The following is a 23,288-nucleotide window of genomic DNA, read 5'->3' as shown; positions in this document are numbered from 1 at the left end:
GACAAAAATAATCTTCAATTGTTTTGTGAACAAAAAAATCTAAAGACATTTGGGCATTTCTACTAGTAAAAAAAATAGTAAGTTTTAAGTATTGAAATTATTACCTAAAAACTTATTGTTTTGATATATGACTTAATTTTGGTAACTGGAATAACTAGAGCACTTAAAATAATTTTTCTGTTAGCATGCTTTTGAGCAAATATAGAATTACCCATTTCTACCCTGGTATTTTCCATTTTTCTTCCTATCTTTGCTCCTTGTAAATATTAGACACCATGGAGGAGAACAATGGAAGGAATGGCACTGATCAAGATGTATCGTACTCATAAACTCATTTAGTGAGTTGACACTTCGTACTACTACCTAATGATAATCATTTTAAAAAACATTAAAAACCAAAGTTTAGCAGTTTTAGAACTTGTTTTTCTAATTATTAATAAGTGGATTGCCACACCTATTTCACTGTTCAACAACACACTTTCACCTTTGGTGTAAAAGATAAAGACAACTTAGTAAGATATATCAGAACTATGTATTTTGAAAAGTCCTTTTAATTATCTTTATTACACATAAATTGCTAGATTATAATTTTTATATATACTTACATTACTGTAGTCATTAGAATATTAATATGTTCAAAATATTTTTTTAAAAGACAGTCATACCATATGGCCTTCAGCTCGTGCTTTATTCTGCATAGCTTCTCGTTTTCGCTGTAAGAACTCTTCCACTTGTTTAGCTCTTTCTGCATCAAGGTGCCCCCTTTGCCTATTTTGGATAAATCACAAAGTCAGCAACTTTGAGTTTTAAATATTTCCTATGGTTTAAGATTAAAGTTTAAACACATTTTTCCCCATTGCAGAACATGAAGGAAGGCAATATAAAATAAAAGCTTTCGTGTCCATATGTATTGGTATTTATTACCTCAGCCCATTCCTTGCTATTTTAAGAAGTCTATAATATTCCTCCAAATCTTTTTTTTTTTTTTGGGTCCGGTTGTGGGGCCTGAACTTTGGGCCTTTGCGCTGTCCCTCAGCTCTTCAGCTCAAGGCTAGCGCTTTACCACTTGAGCCACAGCGCCACTTTCAGTTTGTTTTTTTTCTGCTTATGTGGTGCTGAGGAATGGAACCCAGGGCCTCATGCATGCAAGGCAAGCGCTCTACCACTGAGCCACCTTCCCAGCCCCTTACTCCAAATCTTGACAAGGTTTCTTTTGTATTCATTTGATCTATTGTACCTATAAGGATAAATTATTATTTTAGACTATACTTATAGAAGAATTTTAATAGTTTCTAGGTCTACTTCAGAATTCTATTACATATAATAAGAATTTTCTTTAATCATATTAAAGTCATATGAAAACATTAGAGAAGCAACTTAAAAAAAAAAGAATGACAAGTATACTTAATCATGAGTTTTCAAAACTATAACTAAAAGCTATATCTGAGATTCTCTAAATATCACAAGTATTAAAAAGTAAAATTGAAAATTGGGAAGGGAGGACATTGTCCAAAAAGAAATTTACTCATTACCTGACTTATATAACTGTAACTCCATTGTATATAACCTTTATAATAACAATATACAAAAGTAAAATTGATTTAATCTTCTCTAACTTTTCTGTCTGATGATTTTTTTTTGAAGTACTGGAGTATGCACTTGGAGCGTCATACTTGTTAGAGAGGTGCTCTGTAACTAAGCCACACCTCCAACACTCTCTGACAATTATGAAAGAACATAAACATACTGAGTTTAAACTATAAATAAGTAGTATCAATGACAATATTTACTGATCGTCTACAATATGTTGTGTCAGTTACCACAGTTACCATGCTCTACATATGAAAGATCAAAATAAGCCCAGCAACAGTAATTAAAGAATTCCTAGTACAACATCAACTGTGGCTAATTTTGGAAGTGTGGAAAGATAAGCAAGTTATTGGCTGTGCTTTATATAAACTATTTAGGATCACAGCTAAGTTATTTTCTAAAAAAATACCCCATATAATGCTGCTTTTATCTAAGTAATAATATTTTTACACTTTTGGCAACAGCTACTAACGCATAAAAGTATTTTAAATATGAAGCTGAGCAGCAGAAACTTAAAACCTACCAGATCATATACCTATTGTCTAGGATTCATTTACTATGTGATATTTAAAAGAGATTCTTGTGAATCTGAATCATAAGAATGTTCTTTTTCTTTTTTTCTTTTTGTCCAAGCCCAGGTCTCAAACTTGGTATCTGACACTTTCATTTGTTGGCTGGCACTCTACTACTTGGGCCACACCTCCAATCCCAATCACAGGAATTTTCTATAATTAGATAACAACTATTACTATAACTCTCAAATAAATCTGGTTAATCTCAATTCAGTTCCATATCATGTTTCTAAAATTCAGAAATGCACATTTTCAAAGTGTTTTAGCTTTAGGTTGATTGATAATAATGAGAATTTATTCACGCCCCATGAAATGCTCTAGATTCGTATTATGTACTGTACAACTCTTGAGGTTAATAAACCATACCTGGTCTGAATGCAACATATCTCTGGTTATATTCAGGTAAGGCTGTATCCTGTTCTTCTACAGCCCAATTTAATGTATATAAACCTGGGCCTGAAGCAAGCAGATAAACTACCAAGTGTCAACTGAACTGTTATGAGTACTGATTATGTTTTTATGGTGGTCCTATTGGTATTATGTACCAAGTAGATAAAACAGCTAGGTATTCTATATATACTGAGTTCCTTCTTTAACAATTATATAAGTAAAATATGTTAATTTCCCATCTGAAGCCATTGTCTGAGTACAGCATTTATCAGCCTGAATCACAACCTGGCATGTGTTAATAAAGCAACCGTACAAAATTATTTTACTAAGTATCTGGTCATATGTATAATGGCGCTGATTTCCAGCTTTCCAAAACATTTATATAGAATAATGCTACCTGCTTCATGTATTTGAATGATTTACAAATGTTGTGTAATTAAACGATCATTTTCTAAACTAGTTTAAGTAAGCAGGTTTCCATTACTGGTTACTTTCAAACACAACCTAAAATGTGTGATGATACTTTTAACTCTTATTTTTTTCTTCTCATTTATTGTCAATTATTTGCCCCATTATACTAGTCTATGAACATATAAAGATGAATAAAACTAAGTTCTACAAAGGAAGTTTGTTTCAACATCTGAAAAATCAAGTTTAACTGATTCTGTGATACTAAACTTTCCACTTTACTGTTTACTTCATATACACTAAAACTTCATAGCTCATTACTTTTGCATTATAATTCACTTTTCTTTTTACTTTTATTTTGTACAATGTCACCACTTTTCTTGCTTATAGGTCATTATTCTCATCTTTTGAAGTAGTAAGACTATTAGTTGTATATACCAAGTACATATTTAAGCTAGTCTCATGAAATGAAAAGGAAATAGTTTATTTCTTACTAGTTATTCTATTCAATACTATTAAGAATTCATATGCAATTTGAATTTTCTAAAAATTAGAGGATGTCATCTCAATTCCCAAGCTATTTAACTGCTACAACACTTAACTATTATTACCATTCAATATCATCAAAATATTCCTTTGGATTACTAAGAACAACAATATAAGCATTATATAAAACACACACATGTAATAAGACAGTAATTTGGATAGTAAAATAGAAAGACATTAAAATGCATTAAAGGTGTTATATGACAGGAAAAGGTTATCAAACAATGATACCAACAGAACTACAGTGTTCTTTTGAAGCATGAAGAAATAGCAAGAATAGGGTGGGAAATCATACCTTAAATTCATGGTTCAAAGTTTTTTTTCCAAATTTTTTATTGTGATTAAGTGGTTATATAATTTCCCAAATTTCACAGTATTGTGGGATAGTGACGCTTAGTTAAAGTCACAAACACATTCTATCTTTCCTGGAGCAGATTGTCTATCATGGTCTGTAACATTTATGAGTTCTATGAGCTTTGCAATACAGTTATTTCTTCCACATTGGGTGATGTGTACATTTCTTTTGTTTTGCATAGCATCAGCTGTTCCCTCTTTCCCACTTGTTCCCTCCCTCCCATCGCTGCCATTGAGTTGCTTAGTTCATTTTGGCCAATGTCCAGTGCAGCTGAAGGGTCTTGCTGGTATATGTTTTTCCCTGATTCCCTCTAGTTCTGTGTCGTCCTACTGGTTTCCCTCCAGTGTGCACATATATACCATACATGTGATCAGCAGCATGGGGTTATTTAGTAGTGATTTGACCAGATGAGTGGAAATCCTTTGTTTCTTAAGTCCTGTTAATTTTGTCGTATCACCTAACATTTTGGATTTAACATCCACTTATCAGGAAGACCATGTGCCGTTTGTCTCTTTGCACTTGGCTTACCTCGCTCAACATGATTTCTTCTAGTTCCTCCATTTCCCTGCAAATGCCATTATTTTGTCATTTCTAATGGCTGCATAATATTCCATTTACACTGTGATTCTTAAGAAAGCTGAGGATTGGGTGGTTGAAAAGCAAAAGTAAATGTCTGAAAGTATCAGCTGACCTAAGCTAACAGTCATAAGAGGTAACAGGAGAGACTAAAGCCAGAAATAAGGAAAAAATGTATCTCAGAAATGTAGAAGGAAAAAATTTATCTACTGATATGCCAGAGGCAGAGTGATTGGCAAATTGTTTTACTATTTATGAAATTAAACAAGGTTATGCAATGGACAGGGGTATGGTAATGGAATATTACATTAAAAATCTGATATATTGTGCTGAAGTGTGGCCCCGTGGTAGAGCACTGACCTACTCTATGCACAGGGCCCTGGGTTCTGTACTCAGGCACACATAAACATATTTCTATTTAATAATGGACACCATACCCAAGTCTCATAATGAAATCTGTTTATTGGAAACAAAATTTCATGCTAACCTAAATATTGGCATTTCCTAGAGTATGTAAGGTTTACTTAAATTATTTCAGACTGGGCAGGGAGGGAAAGGAGGAGTAACAGGTATAAAGTGATGATGAATGGTTCAAATTTTTAACTGATAGGGAATAACTGAAATTTTTGAAGAATGATTATTAACAGAATATTTTAGGAAATATAAAACATCATAAAAATAGACATTTGTCTAGGTAACAAAGAATATTTGAGAAATAAAAACAAATCAGTATGGTTTAAGGTGTAAGAATTGGGTGACAGGATGAAAAGGGATAATAGGAAAATGATTACAGAGTTTGTTCCTTAAGATGCTTCTTCCGTTTAAGGGACATAATATCTATCTGATGAAATGGGCAGTTGGCTTTATCCAAGTTAAATAAACAATACAGAGAGGAAGACTTGGAAAAGAGTATTACAAAACTTAAATAATTCAACTCAATTCATTATTTAGTAGGTTTACATGGCTTTAAGGTCTCATGTTAAGAAGGTAGTAGAGAAGATGGAATTAAGACATAGCAAAGTTATGTTAGCCAGAGTTACTGGTAAGAAAGGAAACGGAAATAATAAATAATGCCCGAAGCAAACAGAGATGATCCAAAAGATAAGGAAGGATGTTTGAAATTTGTTTCAGTTGGCTGAAATTTGAGTTCAGGAAAAACAGGTAGAGAAGAGGACAATTTAAACAAAGATGCTATTTGCTATCATATACATTTGTCAACACTAATAGAACATCTCCTCTTGTCAAGAGGGACCCTAAGGTAAACTGTGGGGTTTAGGTGTTAACAGATCAATGCAAGTTTAACAATTGTAATAAATGATATAACTGTAGTGAGGATGTTGATAGGAGTGTTGCCAATGTGTAGAAATGAGATATAAGGAAACAATTTTCCACCTAATTTTGCTACAAATTTAAACTTGTTCTAAAATAAATTCATCAATTGAAAGTGTACATAACTAGAAAGATCAATACAAGATGACAACGTGGATGAGGTACTGGATTTAATCCCTAATACCACAAAGCTGCAGGCTCACAAGAGACATACATCTGCTTCACCATTCACCAAAAATATGCATGTGAGCCCGCAGCTTTCCTTTCTCAAAAACAGGAATAATCTATAATTAGCTTCATATTTCAGGCTTCTGTATATAATTTATGATGTATTTATTCATAAGGTACTCATAACATTTTTATATACTTACCTCAATTATTAATTATACTGAGGTATACTGATTTTTTTTAAATGTACTCAAGAACTCAAGTACATTTTAGTCATCTTTTATAATGGGGAAAGAAATCATAAAGAACTTTCTAACACTCTGAAATAGCAACTAAAGAAAGATAACAACTAAATTTCATAAAACATTATCTGCTTTTTCATGATTCATCAGAATATATTACAGAAGAAATGAGAAGAAAACATGCATTCTTAAGAAAAAAGCTATGCAAATCACAGCTATTGTCAATTATCATTATTAAATTAATTCAATGGAAAAATAAATGAAAAGGATCACAAAGAGGGATAGAGATGAATGTGAATATGAGAGAGATGAAGATAACGAAGAGAAAGTGAGCTTCTAAGAGATGAAGAGAGACAAAAATATTCCTTAGAGTTTTGTGAAAAGTTGGATTTTATTTAAATTTATGTTCTGATTTATTTAAAACAAGTGGATGAAATTCTTACCACCATATGTTAGCTGAAAGTTACCATAGGTTCCTTCATATAGTATATACAGTCTAAATATATAAATAAGCATAAAATGCCAGACTGAACTGAAGAGCTACACATTTGTCATGACGTAACCAAAGGCCAAGTTTGCACCTAAGAAAATTACTGCATCTATAAAGCAAACATTTTCTATGTAAACAATGGAGAAAAGAGCCACAGGTGTAAGCACTAAGCTATATGTGACAAAAGACACAACTACACACAAGGATGAATTCATGGATTGTCACAGTCCAACCTGTTTGTACTGGCTTGTTTAGACACGGCCTTCAATCTTTTCAAAGTTTTTCTAATATCATCAGCATCAGGGAAATGGTGATGACCTGCAGCCCCATTAGGAAATCCTGGACGAACCCCAGATGGAATTACTCTGTAGATAAATATGTACAGTGACTTTCATTACTTTCTCTGAAGCAAAGCATAATCAACTTCTGCAGAACATAGTTATACCTTTCTGGAAGTCCTTGACCACGCATTTCTCCTTTCCATTTTGCTTCGTTATCTCCTGCTCTTTGTTGTTGCATTTGATCAAAAATGGCATGGTAATGTTCATATTGTCCTCGAGAAGAACAAGCTGATGGAGTTACAGCTGCTCCACTGACAAAAAAGGGAGCCTAGAGATTAAAGCATTTGTTTTCCTTTATTAACAATAAAAATTCATATCCTTACTACTAACAATAAAGCATAATTTAATGTGACAAATAGAAAACATTAAAATGTCACTACATTCATGTAAATACGTAAAGTCTGTTCTTAATAAATTTTGAAGCAAGATTATAATATACATTTCATGAAATTCTGTCCTATGAAGCTTGAATATGTATGATTTAGAAGTAAAGCAGAGCCTGCTTACATAAAATTTATATTTAACAAAGACATTTTCACATAGCTCTAAAATATTCTCAATCTGTTCACAAAGTAGGTATGAAGGTCAAACATTACTGAAATATGCTTCATGTATAGATAAAAGAGATCAAGCATCATATCTGTCCTCAAGTTTTAAATAAGTAGGGAAAGAAAACATAAAAATCAAAAAGCGTTTCAATGCTGTAGTCCAATGAGTTATAGGAACTATACCAAGAAGTATGGACTAAGCATAGTCACAACATTGGGGGAAAAAGGTTAGTATTATGTAGAAGTAGAAATAACAGAGAACACAGCAGAAAAACTGCTAAATGGATTTGTAGGTTCTCCAAGAGAATGATAAAGGTAAAAACATATAAACTCAATCACAGAAGAGAGATATGTTAGAAAAAGAGTTAAAAAAGTAAATAAAAATATTCATCTATAAAAGTTATGATGAAAGAATTTCACTGAGTAAAAGACATCAACAATCTCAAGTGCATAAGTCAACAGCCCTGAAAAAAAAATACGATTAAAGTTGAGTGGTAAGCCTGTATAAAAATCTTATTAGAATCAAAGAAAAGAAACTTCAGTGTAATACAACAAAAGAAGATTTGTTGTAACATCTTGGCACAGTAAGTTGGAAATCACTGAGTGAGAAAGCATCTTTTTAAAACATCAGTTCAACATCAATATAATTAGGGTATTTAAATAACAAAAAATTTCTAGAGAAAGACAAGATAAATAAGCGGGAAACTCTGCCAAGTAGGTCTTCCAACGCATCTTCAAAATGTACATTTTTATGTCAAGAATCAGAAGCAGAACTACATTAAAAAGTAGTCATAGCTCCTATGAAGCCATCCACCCTAAGGTTAGCCTACTGGTACCGAGGCTTGAACTCAAGGTCGCCCACTCACTATTAGATTTTTGCTCAAGGCTGGAACTCTACCACTTCAGCAACACCTTTACTTCTATTGTTCTAAAGTTTTTATTAGGTAAAGTAGATAAAAATCTAGGCAATAACTGTACTCAAGAATTATCCTTATATACATTAAGGGCTGAATCTACCTTTTCTATAACTTCAGAGAAATGGACTCATACTCGTGTATAAACTTAGACTATTCATTTTTATTGATAAATAATTGTTACAATATATCTTCAAACAATATACTTCCCATATATTATAACAGGTAGATGATCAAAACTACATTTGTGAAACCTAATTTTTCCAAAAGTTCATTCATAAGACATTTTCAAAAGACAAGCCAAAATGTCTTAAAATTTCCAAACACTAAACAATGCAATCAGATATTTATATTGTAAAAAAAAAACCCTGCCTTTTCAGAAATATATTAATTCTGATATGTTTCCTTTAATGTTCAATTTTCATTTTGCCTTTATTATTGGTGTTTCCTCAATTTGATTCACCTTATATTGAGCTTCTTCATTTATACAAAATAGGCATAAATCTAAACAGCCTAACAAGATAAACATTTCAAACTGAGGAATAGGTACAGAATACTCATTAAAAGCATTATGGATGCATTTAAAGTAAATTAAAATCTATTAAGCACACAGTATATTAAACAATTGTGCAAGTTATAAAACTAGATTTATAAAACTGGACTTTTAGGATTAAGTATCACTTTAGATACAATAGGAAAAACCACTTTATTTCATTGAAGATATATGGAAGGGAGAAAGGAAAAAAAAAAAAAAACCACAAAACCTCAATGGACTGGCACCAAATGCTGGACTCTGTTTTTCACTTTTCTTTCAGGTAAGATATAAGATAAACTAATTTTAGGATAAATCAAATTCTGTCTGGAAAAAAAAAAAAAAGACTATTTGAAACTGGGTGCTAGTGGCTCACACCTGTAATCCTAGCTTCTAGGAGATTGAGATCTAAGAGTTGCAGTTTAAAGCCAGCCCAGGAAGGCAAGTCTGTGATACTCCTATCTCCAATTAACTACCTGAAAACCAGTAGCAGAGTTGTGGCTCAAAATAGCAGAGTACTAGCCTTGAGCTAGTTGGTGCCCAAGCCCTGAGTTCAAGCCCCACGACCGATAAAAAAATATTGATATATGATATGAAATAATACATCTCAAGAGACTGAAAAAATTAAATTCAAGACAGATTATATATGACTAAAGCAAATAAAGCATCTATTATTCAAATCACAACTTTGAGTAATAGAAACAAGAATAGTTAATTCAACTAGATAAGTTATGTGCAGTATTCTAAAAGACCCAAATTAATATGCACAGGTCAGGTGAATTTACAGTTTAAGGACATGTTGATTTATAATAGTAATTAAAATAACACACAGGAATAACAGTATATTTCTACTGCTTTGTAACAAATTATCACCACATAAATAATAAATAGCTTAAAACAGTACCCACTTATCATCAACCAGTTTCCCTGACTCAGGAAGGCCTCTAGGTGCATTCAGCTGGGTCTCTGGATCAGGATCTCAGGAGGCAGAAATCAAAACTGTCAGTCAGAACTACAATTCTCATTTCAGGTTCAGTATCTCTTGCAAGCTCCCTGGTTCTTGGTAAAATTTCTTTGCAGTTGTATGCTGCAATCATTTTCTTCATCTAGTTATTGTTGTTGTTCTTTTTGGATGTCAAAGGCATGGATTTATTTGTAAGCACTGAGAGGCTAGTTAGCTGTTAAAACAGCTAGAGTGAGACAAACTTGGGAATTTAATCATAAAACAAATGACTTAAACCGTTCCTTCCTCATCAGGTCAACATTCTGGGAGGGGCTCTAGCCTTGGGCCATCAGGCTGTAGGGTCCTTGTGTTCATGCTACATCCCCTGGAGAGAATGGGCAAAAGTGAGCCACAGTGTTGCAGCCCTGTGTACCGGAGGTGGGATGGGAATAGCAATGTTTACAGAGGATGAACTGCTTAACAGTAGTCACAATTGTACTTAACCTCGATTTTTTTTCAAACTAAATTGTAATATGTAAAATCTAGGGACCAACGTGAGGAAGGAAACCAATCTACTACTTCACGAGAAGTAATTTAAATATTTAAGGTGTAAGATATTGCATCTAACATGGTCATAAATAAAGGGCAGTAAGATCAGTCATCAAGAGCTCTGGAGTGAACCTGGCCTCCATGTTTTTCATCTTTGTCCTCAGGGTGTAATTTTATTAGATCATCAGTAGAAGATGGTAATTGCAGCTTTGGTGGCAAATGTCAAGCCCTTCACCTTAACAATGGTGGGTTCTAAAACCCCTGCTTGTTTGTAGTCTCAGGAGTTTGCCCTGGGTTCTGGGTTAACTTGAGCCTCATTATGAAATGCTCTTAACTTTGCAACCAGTCTTGAGCAACGGTAACTGCCAAAGTATTAGGAATCACAAGGAGAGATCTTGCAAATTCAGCTATGGCAAGCTGTTCCTGAGACCCCATGCTGGCTGCATAGCTTTCAAGGTAAATGGAAAGGACTGCTTCTATTGCCCCATCACCTGCCCCTGACGGACTCTAAAACCCCCTTCTCATCATCATGTGGAAGAGCATCAGGTAGGGAGCACTCCATCTCATCACACATGAAATCATTTGCCCCATGAAAGATAACTGATGCGGGTGTTCGAGCCTTAGTACTTTTCATTAAGATCAGTTCATCATCACAAATTCTTTCTTGTACCACCTCTTCTGTACATTATACCACCACAATGTCCCAATGTTGTAGCTTCCAAAGTTTTTTCACCTTCCAAATAGGCCAGGGTTGACAGAATACTTGCACCAGAAGCCTTAGCAATGTGTTTAAGGTCTCTCTTTAAAACTTTCCAAACTGCAGTAGCACCAGCTTCCACAAAATACTTCAGACACATGTCATCAATCCCACCAGTGATGAGAACAACATGAGTACCAGCCACCAGGATCTTCTGAATTCTCTTCTCAGTGACATCGGAATTCTCTCCTTGATGATATCTGATTCTTTCTAATTTGGTCCAATTTCTCAGGGTCTATAATAACCAATTGTACTCTTGGGCATACCCTGGGATCCCACCACACAGCTGAGTACATAGCTGCTGACCAGCATGCTTTCTGTTTGACTTCTCCCATAACTTTCAGAATATTAACAGAAGTGACTGGATAGTGTGGCTGGCCTCTGGAGTCTGTGTACTTAAAGCAAGTACAGCATCTGTTACCATGGTGGAGAAGAAATTACCATCCATTCCAGTAATTTTGGAGGACATGTTTGTCTTAGCAGCATTCATCAGGTAATCTCTTCCAAGTTCATTTGTGTTAATAATTAGATTTTCACTGATGTATCACATGGCTCCCTTGCAGGCCAGCCAGCAGTCACTAATAACTGGCATGGGATGAGTTTGGCTAGTTCATCTGCATTTTTCAGAAGCTCTGCTGCAATAATAACCACAGAAGTAGTCCCATCCCCAACTTCTATGTCTAGCAGATCAGCCAGCTCACAGAGAACTTCAACTGCAACAACTTCAGGATGGTTGCACCATCGTTAGCAATGGTTACATCTCCAATATCATCCACCAACATTTTGTCCAAGCCAACCAGACCAAGGGAACTTTTTATAATAGTGGCAATGGAAGGTGCAGTCACAACGTTCTGGGAGCAGACTGCCTCTCCGGGGCTGTGGTCTCTGAACATGGGTAAGAGCCCCTCTATCTTCTGACTTCAATGGGTTATCTCGGTTGGTAGGCCAGGTGGCAGAAACAAGCTAGGCAGCATGCAAAGGCCCAAGTGGCACCGCCAGTCATTTTCTTCTTAGTTTTTGGTCAATGACCATCAATGACATTACCATCACCCTGAGGTCTCCTACACTTTTATTGCCACAGCACTATTTGCTGTCTTCCAGTCAAGCAGAAGTATCTGCTAAGAGGAAGTCTTACATGTTAATGTAATCATGGGAGTGCACAAGGAAAGGATGCTTGCATTTGCCTATAACATAATCTAATCAAGGAGTTACTACATCCCCTATCTTTACTAGTCCTCCTTACACTCAAGGGGAGAGAATGAAAGGTGTGTTCATCAGGGATGGTAAACCAGAAGACACCTGGAACACCGTCTATCACAGACAGACATAAATATGGGATGACGTAAGAGCAAAGGAGTGCAAGGCTCAGAACAAAGAGATACAGGAAATTACCATCTGAGCTCTTGATACCCCAAACTATTCACATTAATGAAGATTAAAGCTTGAAGAAGTTAATTAACTTGCCTAAGGTTATAGTCTGGATCTACCTGAAAGGAATGTAGGTAAATGGCTAGCCTTTAGAAATCTCAGTAGGAGTACGGAGATCGGAGTGAGAGTGAGGAAGAAAGGAGGGGTGCTTAGAAGTAAACACAAGTGGAAAGATGGAGGGGCAATGTTCAGAAAGGATGAGAAGGTGTGTAGTAGGGAATGTATGGGGATCAATCTGGAGAAACTGACAGGAATCAGAATAACAAGAGTCCTATGAGAACTTAACTGTTGTTGGTTTTTTTTTGTGTGCCAGACTGGGGCTTGAACTCAGGGCCAGGGTATAGTCCCTGAGCTTTTGTGCTCAAGGCTAGTGCTTTACCACTTGAGCCACAGCTATACTTCTAACTTTTTTGTGGTTAACTTGCAATAGAAGTCTCATGGACTTTCCTGCCTGGGCTGGCTTTGAACCACAATCCTCAGATGTCAGCCTCCAGAGTAGCTAGGATTACAGGTATGAGCCACTGTGCCCAGCTGAGAACTTAATTTTTAAGGCTACATGAAAAGTTATATTGGAGATTCCTCTGAAAGGGCAATTGGTCCCATAGTCTTCACACGAATGCTTTTAAAGCAATTTTAACAGTTCACACTAGTATTAATATGTTGCATATCAAATACATGTAGGACAACTAAGAAATCATAATAAATGCTGAAGAATTCTAGATAAAAATCAACTGCACACAAACACAAACACACACGCACACACACACACACACACACACACACACACACACACACACACACAAGAAGCAAGTATTATATATTTTAAAGAGCAAGATGAAACTGGAGAGAAAAAATAACATCTCTGTATTGGTTATCAAATGCCTACCTTCACTTCACCACCTCCACCAGCACTTAACACATTTCTCCATCCTTGTTCCCTGGCCCTATTTATTCTCTCCAACTTTTGAGAAAACAAACAAACAAAACACCATTTCAACTACTTAATATAAAATACATTAAATACACTTAGTAATACAATGGAAATCAGTGCACTTTACTTTTCAAACAAACATGTCTATGGGGAGAGGGAGGAAAGCGGCATGGAAAAATGGATTGATGTCTTACCCTTTCTTTTTCATGCCTTTTCATTTGTTCAGCCTTCATAAAACTAATCTGCAATCATTTTAAAGACATATTTTTTAGAATTCAAAATGGTTATAATCTGTAGCTTGGTAAAGGAAGAAAAAGAAGAGTAAAAAGCTACCTGATCCTTTTGTTTCTTTTCCCTGTCAATGAATTCCAACCTTCTTTTGCTTGTTGGTTCCTTAAACAAAAAAGAACATTTTTATCAATAACTATCTCTGCTTTTTGTATTTTTATCAGGAAAGTAAGTCTACCGGTGGCAGAAGTATGCACAGGGAGGTTAAAAAAAATTAAAAAAGAAGTCATATGTATTTGTTTCAAAGAAATAAGGAGGAAAGGTTTGGAGGTTTCATATTATAAAGTTTCATTTTTTAAAAATTAGTTTTGTAAAGCTTTAAAATAAGCAGGTAGGTATCTTTGTACCTCAAACGCTTTCCTCCTTTCTTCTCTAGGGTTCATTCTCTTCACTGGAATTTGATGGGCCTAGACAAAAAGTAAAACTAGGGATTAGAGAGACTTCAAAGTGATCATTTGAAAACTCCAAATTTATGGAAATTTAAAATAAGAAAGAAGGCATGCAAATACTGCAATAACTCTTTCAAGAAATATTAGTTTTAAAAATAAAGATATTGTAGGTATTGATATGTCATCTGCGAACAAAGAGAAACAAAATTGTGGAAAAGGGCTTCCGTGGTCATCAACTAAATGGATTTGTTCTCAGAAATGGATGTCAATAGTAAGTTTTCTAGAATTATCACACATTTCTGAAGCCCAATAACGAATACAATTTTTTAAAAAACTTATACAATATATGCTCATTTACATAAACCTCATACAAGACTAAAAATTTATAGCCCATTTTACTCCATACTTTAGAGATAGTAAGTGTTGATATCCAGACATTTTAATGCACTTAAATACATATAAAATAGTAGCTTTTTACATAATGCACATTTTTACATAAATGTAATAAGAACTTGTTATTAGATGGAAAACAAACTGGCCTGCATTATGGTAAACAAATTAACAATGGCAATATTCTACATGAGTACTATAATTAATTTAGTCATTCTTCTTGGAGTAAGACATGGGGTTGGTATTGAATTTTCCTGTATATTCATCCTCTTGTCAGAAGCAAATCTTTCAGGAGGGCAATTTTTTAAAAAATTAGTGCAATTATAAAGTAAAAAACTAAATTGATTGTTGAAAAAATTGTCCAAGAGGCTGCACCACTCTACATTTCCACCAAAGCACTCATTCCCATATTCTTGCATAGTATCAAATATTATCGTCCTATCTTGATTCTTATCTGCTCCTTGAAAAGGCTAGTAATATTTTCCAGTTTGGTAGATAAGTACATTTCTTCTTCTTTTTTTTTTTGGCAGGGGGTGGGGTCCAGTCGTGGGGCCTTCACTCTGGGCCTGGGCGCTGTCCCTCAGCTCTTCAGCTCAAGGCTAGCGCTCTACCACTTGAGCCACAGCACCACTTCCGGCTTTTTTCTTATGTGGTATTAAGGAATTGAACCCAGGGCCTCATGCATGCAAGGCAAGCGCTCTACCACTGAGCCACCTTCCCAGCCGCAACATTTCTTCTTTTATAGGCTAAATATACGCATTCACATATCCTTAAGACTTATAAAGACTTCCTGCTCTTTACTCACTAAAATGATTCTGCCACCACTAGTGGACAGCAAGCTTCAGTTTTAAGGGTGTTAGAGCTCTGGGGTCACCATTGTTGAGGTATTAGAAATAAAACTTGCAGGTAATGTTCCTCATAGAATTAAACACAGTTAATGATTTCAGTTATGTTTTTTATACACTGGATGTAAAACACTGGATAAAGGGACTTCAATGTAGCTCAATGGAATATAGTGTTAGCATAGCATGCTTGAGGCCCTGGGTTCAATTCTCATATTTTTTTAACTAGTGGGAAATATTATCCAGAAACTTTGTAAAAGTACTTCCATAAAAATATTATTTGGGGGGCTGGTAAGGTGGTTCAGTGGTAGAGTGCTTGCCTTGCATGCATGAGGCCCTGGGTTCCATTCCTCAGCACCACATAAGCAGAAAAAAAAAAGCCGGAAGTGGCGCTGTGGCTCAAGTGGTAGAGTGCTAGCCTTGAGCTGAAGAGCTGAGGGACAGTGCCCAGGCCCAGAGTTCAGGCCCCACGACCGGACCCAAAAAAAAATATTATTTGGCAAGAAAAATTAGTTCTGAGATTAGTACAACACAGATCAGTGTGAAAATACTATGCTAAGTAAAACAGTCACAAAAAATCACATATTGTCTTTCATTAATGTAAGGTATCAAGAATAAGCAAATCTGTATAGCAACAGAAAATAATTAGTAATTTGTTAAGGCCAAAAGGATAGAGGAGAATGGGAGTGACTGCCAGTAGGAAAAAAAAAAAATTCTTTTTCCTTTCTCGTTGACCATACTGGGTTTGAACCAGGCCCTTGAATTTGTTAGGCTGGCATGCATAACTTCAGCCATGCCTCCAGTTTCTTTCAGCTTTAGCTATTCTTAAATAACTAAAATAGCATAGGCCTGAAGCTGGACTATGGATCAGACTGTAATACTTCTATCTATGGTTTTCTACATATCTGGGATAATAGGCTTGTGTTACCATGTCCACATTTAGAACTAATTTCTTTTTGGGATGATGAGTATGTGGAGACAGTTACCACACTACGGATCTATATTATGAACCATTAATTGCAATTGTTAATGTATGAGTTATAAAGTATGTAGATTATTTCTGAATAAGTCTGTTTTTAGAAAATGCATAACCCCAAGAGTTGATGAATAATCATCTCTGGATTACAGATCCCTACATTATATATTCTAACAAGTTTTATTGCTTAACTATTATGTAACCAATCTAGCATCTGTCTCAAGATTTATGTGGGCTGGGAAGGTAGTTCAATGAGTGATAGAGTGCTTGCCTAGCATGCATAAACCCCTGAGTTCGATTCCTCAGTACCACATATACAGAAAAAGCCAAAAGTGGCTCTGTGGCTCCAGTGGAAGAGTGCTAGCCTTGAGTAAAAGAAGCTCAGGGACAGTGCCTAGGCCCTGAGTTCAAGGACTGGCAAAAAAGAAAAAAAAAGATTTGTGCCCCACAATACCAAACAATTAAAAAAGTATTATCACTGTAGGGCATGATGGCACACCTGCAGCCCAAGCTTTCCAAGGGCTGAAGCAGGATTTTGAGTTCAAGGTCACTCTGGGCTACATATAGAATCATTGTCTCAAAACAAAAAATTAGGGCTGGGAAGGTGGCTCAATGGTAGAGTGCTTGCCTTGCATGCATGAGGCCCTGGGTTCCATTCCTCAGCACCACATAAGCAGAAAAAAAATTATTAATTTGAGTAATACAAAAACTTGATAGTAAATGACTAGCTTTTAGATTACATGACAGCATCAAGTGTAGGACAACAGAAGACCAAGACAACTACATACTTGGGATAAATTACATGGAGGCAAAGATTATACTCTTTTGGTCTTCTATATTGCCTTACATATATGATATTCAAATATTTCTGAAATAAAAATCTAAGTCAATATTCTGATAGCACATAGTATTTTTAGAACATTATTTCTATACTAAAGAAAACATGCTGCTGAGTGCCAGCTACTCAAGAAGCTGAGATGTAAGGATTATGGTTTGAAGCCAGCCTGGGTAGAAAAGTCCATGAGATTCTTATCGCCAATTAAAGACCAAAAAAGCTGGAAGTGCAGTTGTGGATCAAGTGGTAGAGCATAAAAGCTGAGGGACAGTGCCCAAGCTGAGTTCAAGCCCCAGGACAGGCCAAAACCAACAAACAAAAACAAAAAACAAGACAAGACAAACACTACAAAAATACCCCTAAATATTAAAAATGTGTTCATGGAGTGCCCTCTAGTGGCTCAATAATTACTCCTCTATTTCAACAACACTTTATATGAAATAGAGCAAAGTCTTATCACAAGCAAATATTTTTGATACGCTGAATAATAACTTAATACATGTTAGCTTAAATTTACACAAATAAAATATAATAAACTGTTGCCATTAATGGTTACCATTTTTCCTATACATTTCTCATTTTCAAGCTTGGAATTTTTAAGTTTCAACAAATCACTGTGAATTTAAACATAAAAGATGCTTTATACTTGCCATGATTTTTGTTGCTTTGGGTTTTTTTTAAATGTTTTTTATTGTGAAAATACCGTACAGAGGGGTTACAATTACATAAGCAAGGTAATGAGTACATTTCTTATCAAGCATTGTTTCCTCCTCCTTTGTTTTTCCTCTACCATCCCTGTTCTCCCATCTCCATGACTACACTCCCAACCAAAGTTGTAAAGTTCCTTTTTCAACATAGCATTTTGTATATTTCATTGTTGCAATGGGTCCACCGTTATCCCTATTTAAACAATTGTTTTTTCCCTTCCCCTCCCTAAATTATAACAACATCAAATACAGTGAAAACAGAGGTTATACCATGGGGGAGGGACATACAAAGCAACAAAACAATCATCTTATAAATATAGCAAGAAAGAAAAAACCACTTGTGTCCTTATCTTGGGGTTCATTTCGCCTAACATCATCTTATCTAACCACTTCTGTTGTCTCAGACATATACTAGTTATTGCAAATAAGGGAAAACATGGGACCTATGTTTCTTTGGGCCTGGCTTACTTCACTTAATATAATTTTTTCCAAGTCTTTCCATTTCTTTTTTTTAATTTTTTATTGTGAAAATACTGTACAGAGGGGTTATAATTACATGGACAAGATAATGAGTACATTTCTTATCAAGCATTGTAGCCTCCTCCTTTGTTTCCCCTTCCCATCCCATCCTCTTTCAACCCCACCCCCAAGTTGTAAAGTTTGTTTCTGACATAACGACTTGTACGTTTATCATTGTTGCAATGGGTCCACCTGTATCCTATTTAAAAGATTTGTTTTTTCCCTTCCCCTCCACAAATTATAACATCATCAAATACAGTGAAAGCAGGGATTATACCGTGGGGAAGGGACATATAAAGCAACAAAGAAATAATCTTATAAATGTGTTAGAAACAATCACATGAAAGTAAAAAACGTCGAATACATATCTTAGGGTTCATTTCCCTAATATCAACTTATCTGCAAGTCTTTCCATTTCCTAACAAATGGGGCAATGTCATTCTTTCTGATGGAGGCATAGAATTCCATTGTGTATATATACCACATTTTCTTGATCCATTCATCTACTGAGGGGCATCTGGGTTGGTTCCATATCTTAGCTATGGTAAATAATGCTGCAATAAACATAGTTGTGCTGGTAGCTTTAGTGTGGTCTTGTTTGTGATCATTTGGGTAAATGCCCAAAAGTGGGATTGCTGGGTCATAGGGGAGCTCTATGTGGAACCTCTTCTGAGGAACCTCCATACTGCTTTCCAAAGTGGTTGAACAAGTTTACACTCCCACCAACAATGCAGTAAGGTTCCCTTCTGTCCACATCCCCTTCAGCATCTGTTGTTATTAGAGTTCTTGATTATAGCCATTCTAACTGGAGAGAGGTGGTATCTCAATAATGAGAGCGCTGAGTTTAAACCCTAGTACTGCCAAAACTAACCAATAAACATCACAAGACACTGGCCTGATGGTTCTCCCTTAGCTTGTATCTGGCGTTTTACCCAAGTTAATACAATTAAAATATAAAAGATACTGTTGCTTTGGTGACTGGAATTCCTTTTCTCAATCATTTTACTCATTTGTTAAAAATGAGACTTATTAGCATTTTCTTTGTGCAAAGATGTGTAATACATGGTTCCTCACTTCAGAGAAATGGCATTCTAATAAAATAACACTAGGAGTTCTGATAAGGAAGAAGTTACTTTTTTTTTGGAGGGGGGAGTCCGGTTGTGGGGCCTGAACTCTGGGCCTGGGCACTGTCCCTCAGCTCTTCAGCTCAAGGCTAGTGCTCTACCACTTGAGCCACAGCGCCACTTCCAGCTTTTTTTTTTTTTTTTTGCTTATGTGGTGCTGAGGAATCGAACCCAGGGTCTCAGGCATGCAAGGCAAGCACTCTACCACTGAGCCACCTTCTCAGCCCCTGGAAGAAATTACTTTGATGAAGAAGTTTGCTATCTTAATGCCAGACCCTGAGAGTAGGAGCATAATTAGGAAATAAGGTCTATGTGGAAAAAAAAAAAGTATTTGAGGTGTTCCTACCTGTCCTCAGTCATTGGAACCTCCTAGTATGTCTATACTATGCCACTGTGTGCAGTGTGGCAAGGCCCAACATGGTATTTGTTAGTCAAGGAGAAATGTGTGAACACTCACTGCACATAGCTTGCTCCCCACCCCACCCCCCACCCCCATCACTTCTTTTTCAAGCCTTTATCCCCATGGTTGGACTCTAAGATTGAAGGTATAAGTGTCCTTCATTCTATCTACCAAGAGCTTACACACAGACACAGGATAGTAGCATTGTGACTCTGACAGAGAAATTTCAAAGAAAAGAACATTTGAAAGGAGAAAAGGGTACATATGAACAAAACTCAGGAGGCTGAGATCTGAGGATCATAGTTCGAAGCCAGGCTGGGAAGGTGGCTCAGTGGTGGAGCGCTTGCCTTGCATGCATGAGGCCCTGGGTTCGATTCCTCAGCACCACATAACCAAAAAGAAAAAAAGCCGGAAGTGGCGCTGTGGCTCGAGTGGTAGAGCACTAGCCTTGAGCTGAAGAGTTGAGGGACAGTGCCCAGGCCCAGAGTTCAGGCCCCATGACCGGACCCAAAAAACAAAAACAAAAACATAGTTCGAAGCCAGACTGGACAGAAAAGTCCTCATGAGACTCTTATCTCCAATTAACCAATCAAAAACTGAAAGTGGCAATGTGATTCAAAGTAGTAGAGTGCTAGCCTAGAGTGAAAGCCCTCAGGGACAGAGCCTAGGCCTTAAGTTCAAGCCCCATAACTGACTAGAACCAAGAATGAAGAAATCCAAAAAGAGAAGTGAGCATTAGGAAGAGTCAGTATTGGTGATTTAGCAGAGTGCGAATCTAGGTGGAGATGTTAAGTCTGGAGTTCAAATAAGGAGTCTAAGCTGAAGACAGGTTTGGAAGTCAATGTCTAGATGTTTACTTTGAGGAAGTATAGGTGAGAAAATGTTCAAGGACTGAGTCCTAAACTTCAGCATTTAGAAGTCTGGAAAATGAGGTGGATCCTGTAAAGGAAACAGAAGCAGTCAATGAGACAAGAGGAAGATCTGAAAGAGTACTTTGGATTTAAGAAAATGTTTAATGGAGGAGGTAACCAAGGGAGTCAAAGCTTCCTTAAGTAAGCAGGAAAGGAAACAGTACATAAATGATAGAGATGACTTTAGATGGGAACAGAAGGTCATCCCAAGTAAGAGTAAGCAAAATGAAATATTTACAAACAGGATGGTAGATGTGATAGTGGGAAAATTTTCTTCCAGATTCTATTTTCTTACTGAAGTAGGAAGCAAGCATTAGTCCTGTGAAGAAGAAAATTAATCATCTAGAAAGTGGGAGAGCAAATGGGCTAAAGACCTACCACAGGGCAGCCATTGTTGGATATAAATCTAGTGCTATTACCGGCAGAATAGTGGGAGAGAGGAATAAGGGACTTGAGGTATTAGAAATTATGAGTGAATATAGAATTTGAGCCAGATAAGGAACATAATAACAAGGAGAGAGATACTGAAAAACTAGTAGGAGTCATGCATCCAAATGTGACAAAGAAGTTTTTGACAGACTTCTAGAGGAATAAGCAAGAAACAGGAAGCAGTGTCAGAGAATGGGATTCTTATAAATGAAACTTCGGAAACGTTGCTATTACTGATAATGGCAAACTTAATAGCACAATTATAGATGAAATTTTAAGGTCAGGTGGGAATCAAGATAATTGAAAAAGAATGAACAAGAAAATAAAGGGTATAGGAAGTTTTATCTTTCTGGATATTTAAATCACCTAGAATTTTAACAATGGGAAGAATGTTAGTGAGTCAAATGTTTAATTTTTTTTACATGAGTATCTATAGAAAACTCTGATACAAAATGATAGCAGGTTATACAATATGGTAGCAAGAACATCAAAGCAGGGAGTGGGAGTGGGCTTGGGTTAGAGCAAGGAGAGTCTGGCATTAAGATGGCAAATATCTCCTTTATCTTACCTCTAGACCCAAAGGTACTGAGGGATTAAGGAGAAGACACCTACCATGGGAGGGAGTTACAGAATGTGAGTTCAGGAAGAAGCCAAGTTGTAGACTAAAGCAGGTGAAGATCATCTTTATCTAGTAATTACATAAGGGGTTTTTGCCAATAATGTATCATGAGTCAATGTGGCACAAGAGGTTAAGATACTGTTCTGGGAGGAGAGGAATATTAGGGTATGGCCAGTCTTTCTTACAGGATTTTAGTAACTAAGTAATGAGGGAAAACCTGGAGTCCTAGGTTTCTTGTGGTGACCAAAAAGAGATAAAGGATGCAATACCACTGGTCCACGTAGGCTAAGTAAATGTAATAGCAATAAACAATGATAAATAGAAGATGAAGCTGGTTCCAGTTATATTATCCTGCCTATGCTACTAGAGCTGACTTGATAAGTTTTCCTTCTTGCTTTTGTTTTTTGTTTTGGTGGTACTGAGGTTTGAAGTCAGGGACTTGCACTTGCTGGGTAGTTATGCCCAGTAGGCACTCTACAACTTGAGCCATGTTCCCAGCGCTGAGCACTTCTTTGCTGCTCCCATGATAGTAGGCTTTGCAGCAGATGGTGGACAGACACTGCAGAGGACAGAGCTGCTCCTGATTAGAGCTTCCTGTCTCTGTTGCTGCAGTGAGTGGGATGGCCACAGGGCGGCACTGCAGGAGGCAGCTTGCAGGAGAGTTCTCACAGTACTCTCCAGCTTTCCTGTGAGCTTCAGCAGCACCCCTGGGGCGCTACCCACAGGGTTCTGCTGGTGCCCAGGCTGCCCTCCCTGCCTGCCTTCCAAGATGCTCAGCAGCACCAAGTAAGTTCTACCTGCATCCCAGGGAGTTCACTGTGGAAAAACTTTGTTGTTCTCTAGGTACTTTGATCTCTAGGCACTAATCTGAACAGCTTTTCTCAGTATCTGCCATTTGCATTCTCTTTTACTATTTAAAGGCTAATTCCATAAATAGTCTCTCTCTCTCTCTCTCTCTCTCTCTCTCTCTCTCTCTCTCTCTCTCTCTCACACACACACACACACACACACACACACACACACACAAACATTTTTATTTATTTTTTTGGTCATGGGGCTTGAACTCTGGGCCTGGGTGCTGTCCCTCAGCTCTTCAGCTCAAGGCTAGTGCTCTACCACTTGAGCCACAGTGCCACTTCCATTTTTTTTCTGAGTAGTTTATTGGAGATAAGAGTCTCACGGTCTTTTCTGCCTGGGTTGACTTTGAACCCTGATCCTCAGACCTCAGCTTCCTGAGTAACTAAGATTAC

At 36.5% G+C, this 23,288-nt stretch overlaps 1 protein-coding gene and 1 pseudogene across 8 annotated transcripts in view; both read right to left on the bottom strand.

Moving 5' to 3' along the window:
- Positions 1-23,288, bottom strand: part of Nek1 (NIMA related kinase 1) — a 97,979-nt gene that overhangs the window by 50,630 nt on the left and 24,061 nt on the right. For 4 of the 8 annotated variants that reach the window (XM_042700510.1, XM_042700528.1, XM_042700520.1 and 1 more), the window contains exons 13-19: positions 14,245-14,304; positions 13,943-14,002; positions 13,804-13,851; positions 13,565-13,639; positions 7,112-7,275; positions 6,900-7,031; positions 666-768 (exon numbers count right to left, since the gene is read on the bottom strand). In XM_042700510.1, coding sequence (XP_042556444.1) covers positions 666-768; positions 6,900-7,031; positions 7,112-7,275; positions 13,565-13,639; positions 13,804-13,851; positions 13,943-14,002; positions 14,245-14,304 — 642 coding nt within the window. The remainder of the gene's footprint in view (positions 1-665; positions 769-6,899; positions 7,032-7,111; positions 7,276-13,564; positions 13,640-13,803; positions 13,852-13,942; positions 14,003-14,244; positions 14,305-23,288) is intronic. The other 4 variants (XM_042700551.1, XM_042700561.1, XM_042700537.1 and 1 more) reach the window with 3 other exon arrangements.
- On the bottom strand, positions 10,599-12,467 carry LOC122125041 (annotated as a pseudogene).

Source organism: Dipodomys spectabilis, unplaced genomic scaffold (assembly GCF_019054845.1).
Source record: "Dipodomys spectabilis isolate Male_0828 unplaced genomic scaffold, ASM1905484v1 ptg000009l, whole genome shotgun sequence".
Lineage (NCBI taxonomy): Eukaryota > Metazoa > Chordata > Mammalia > Rodentia > Heteromyidae > Dipodomys > Dipodomys spectabilis.
Note: the sequence above shows the minus strand (reverse complement) of the source record. Positions and strands in the feature narration are given on the sequence as shown.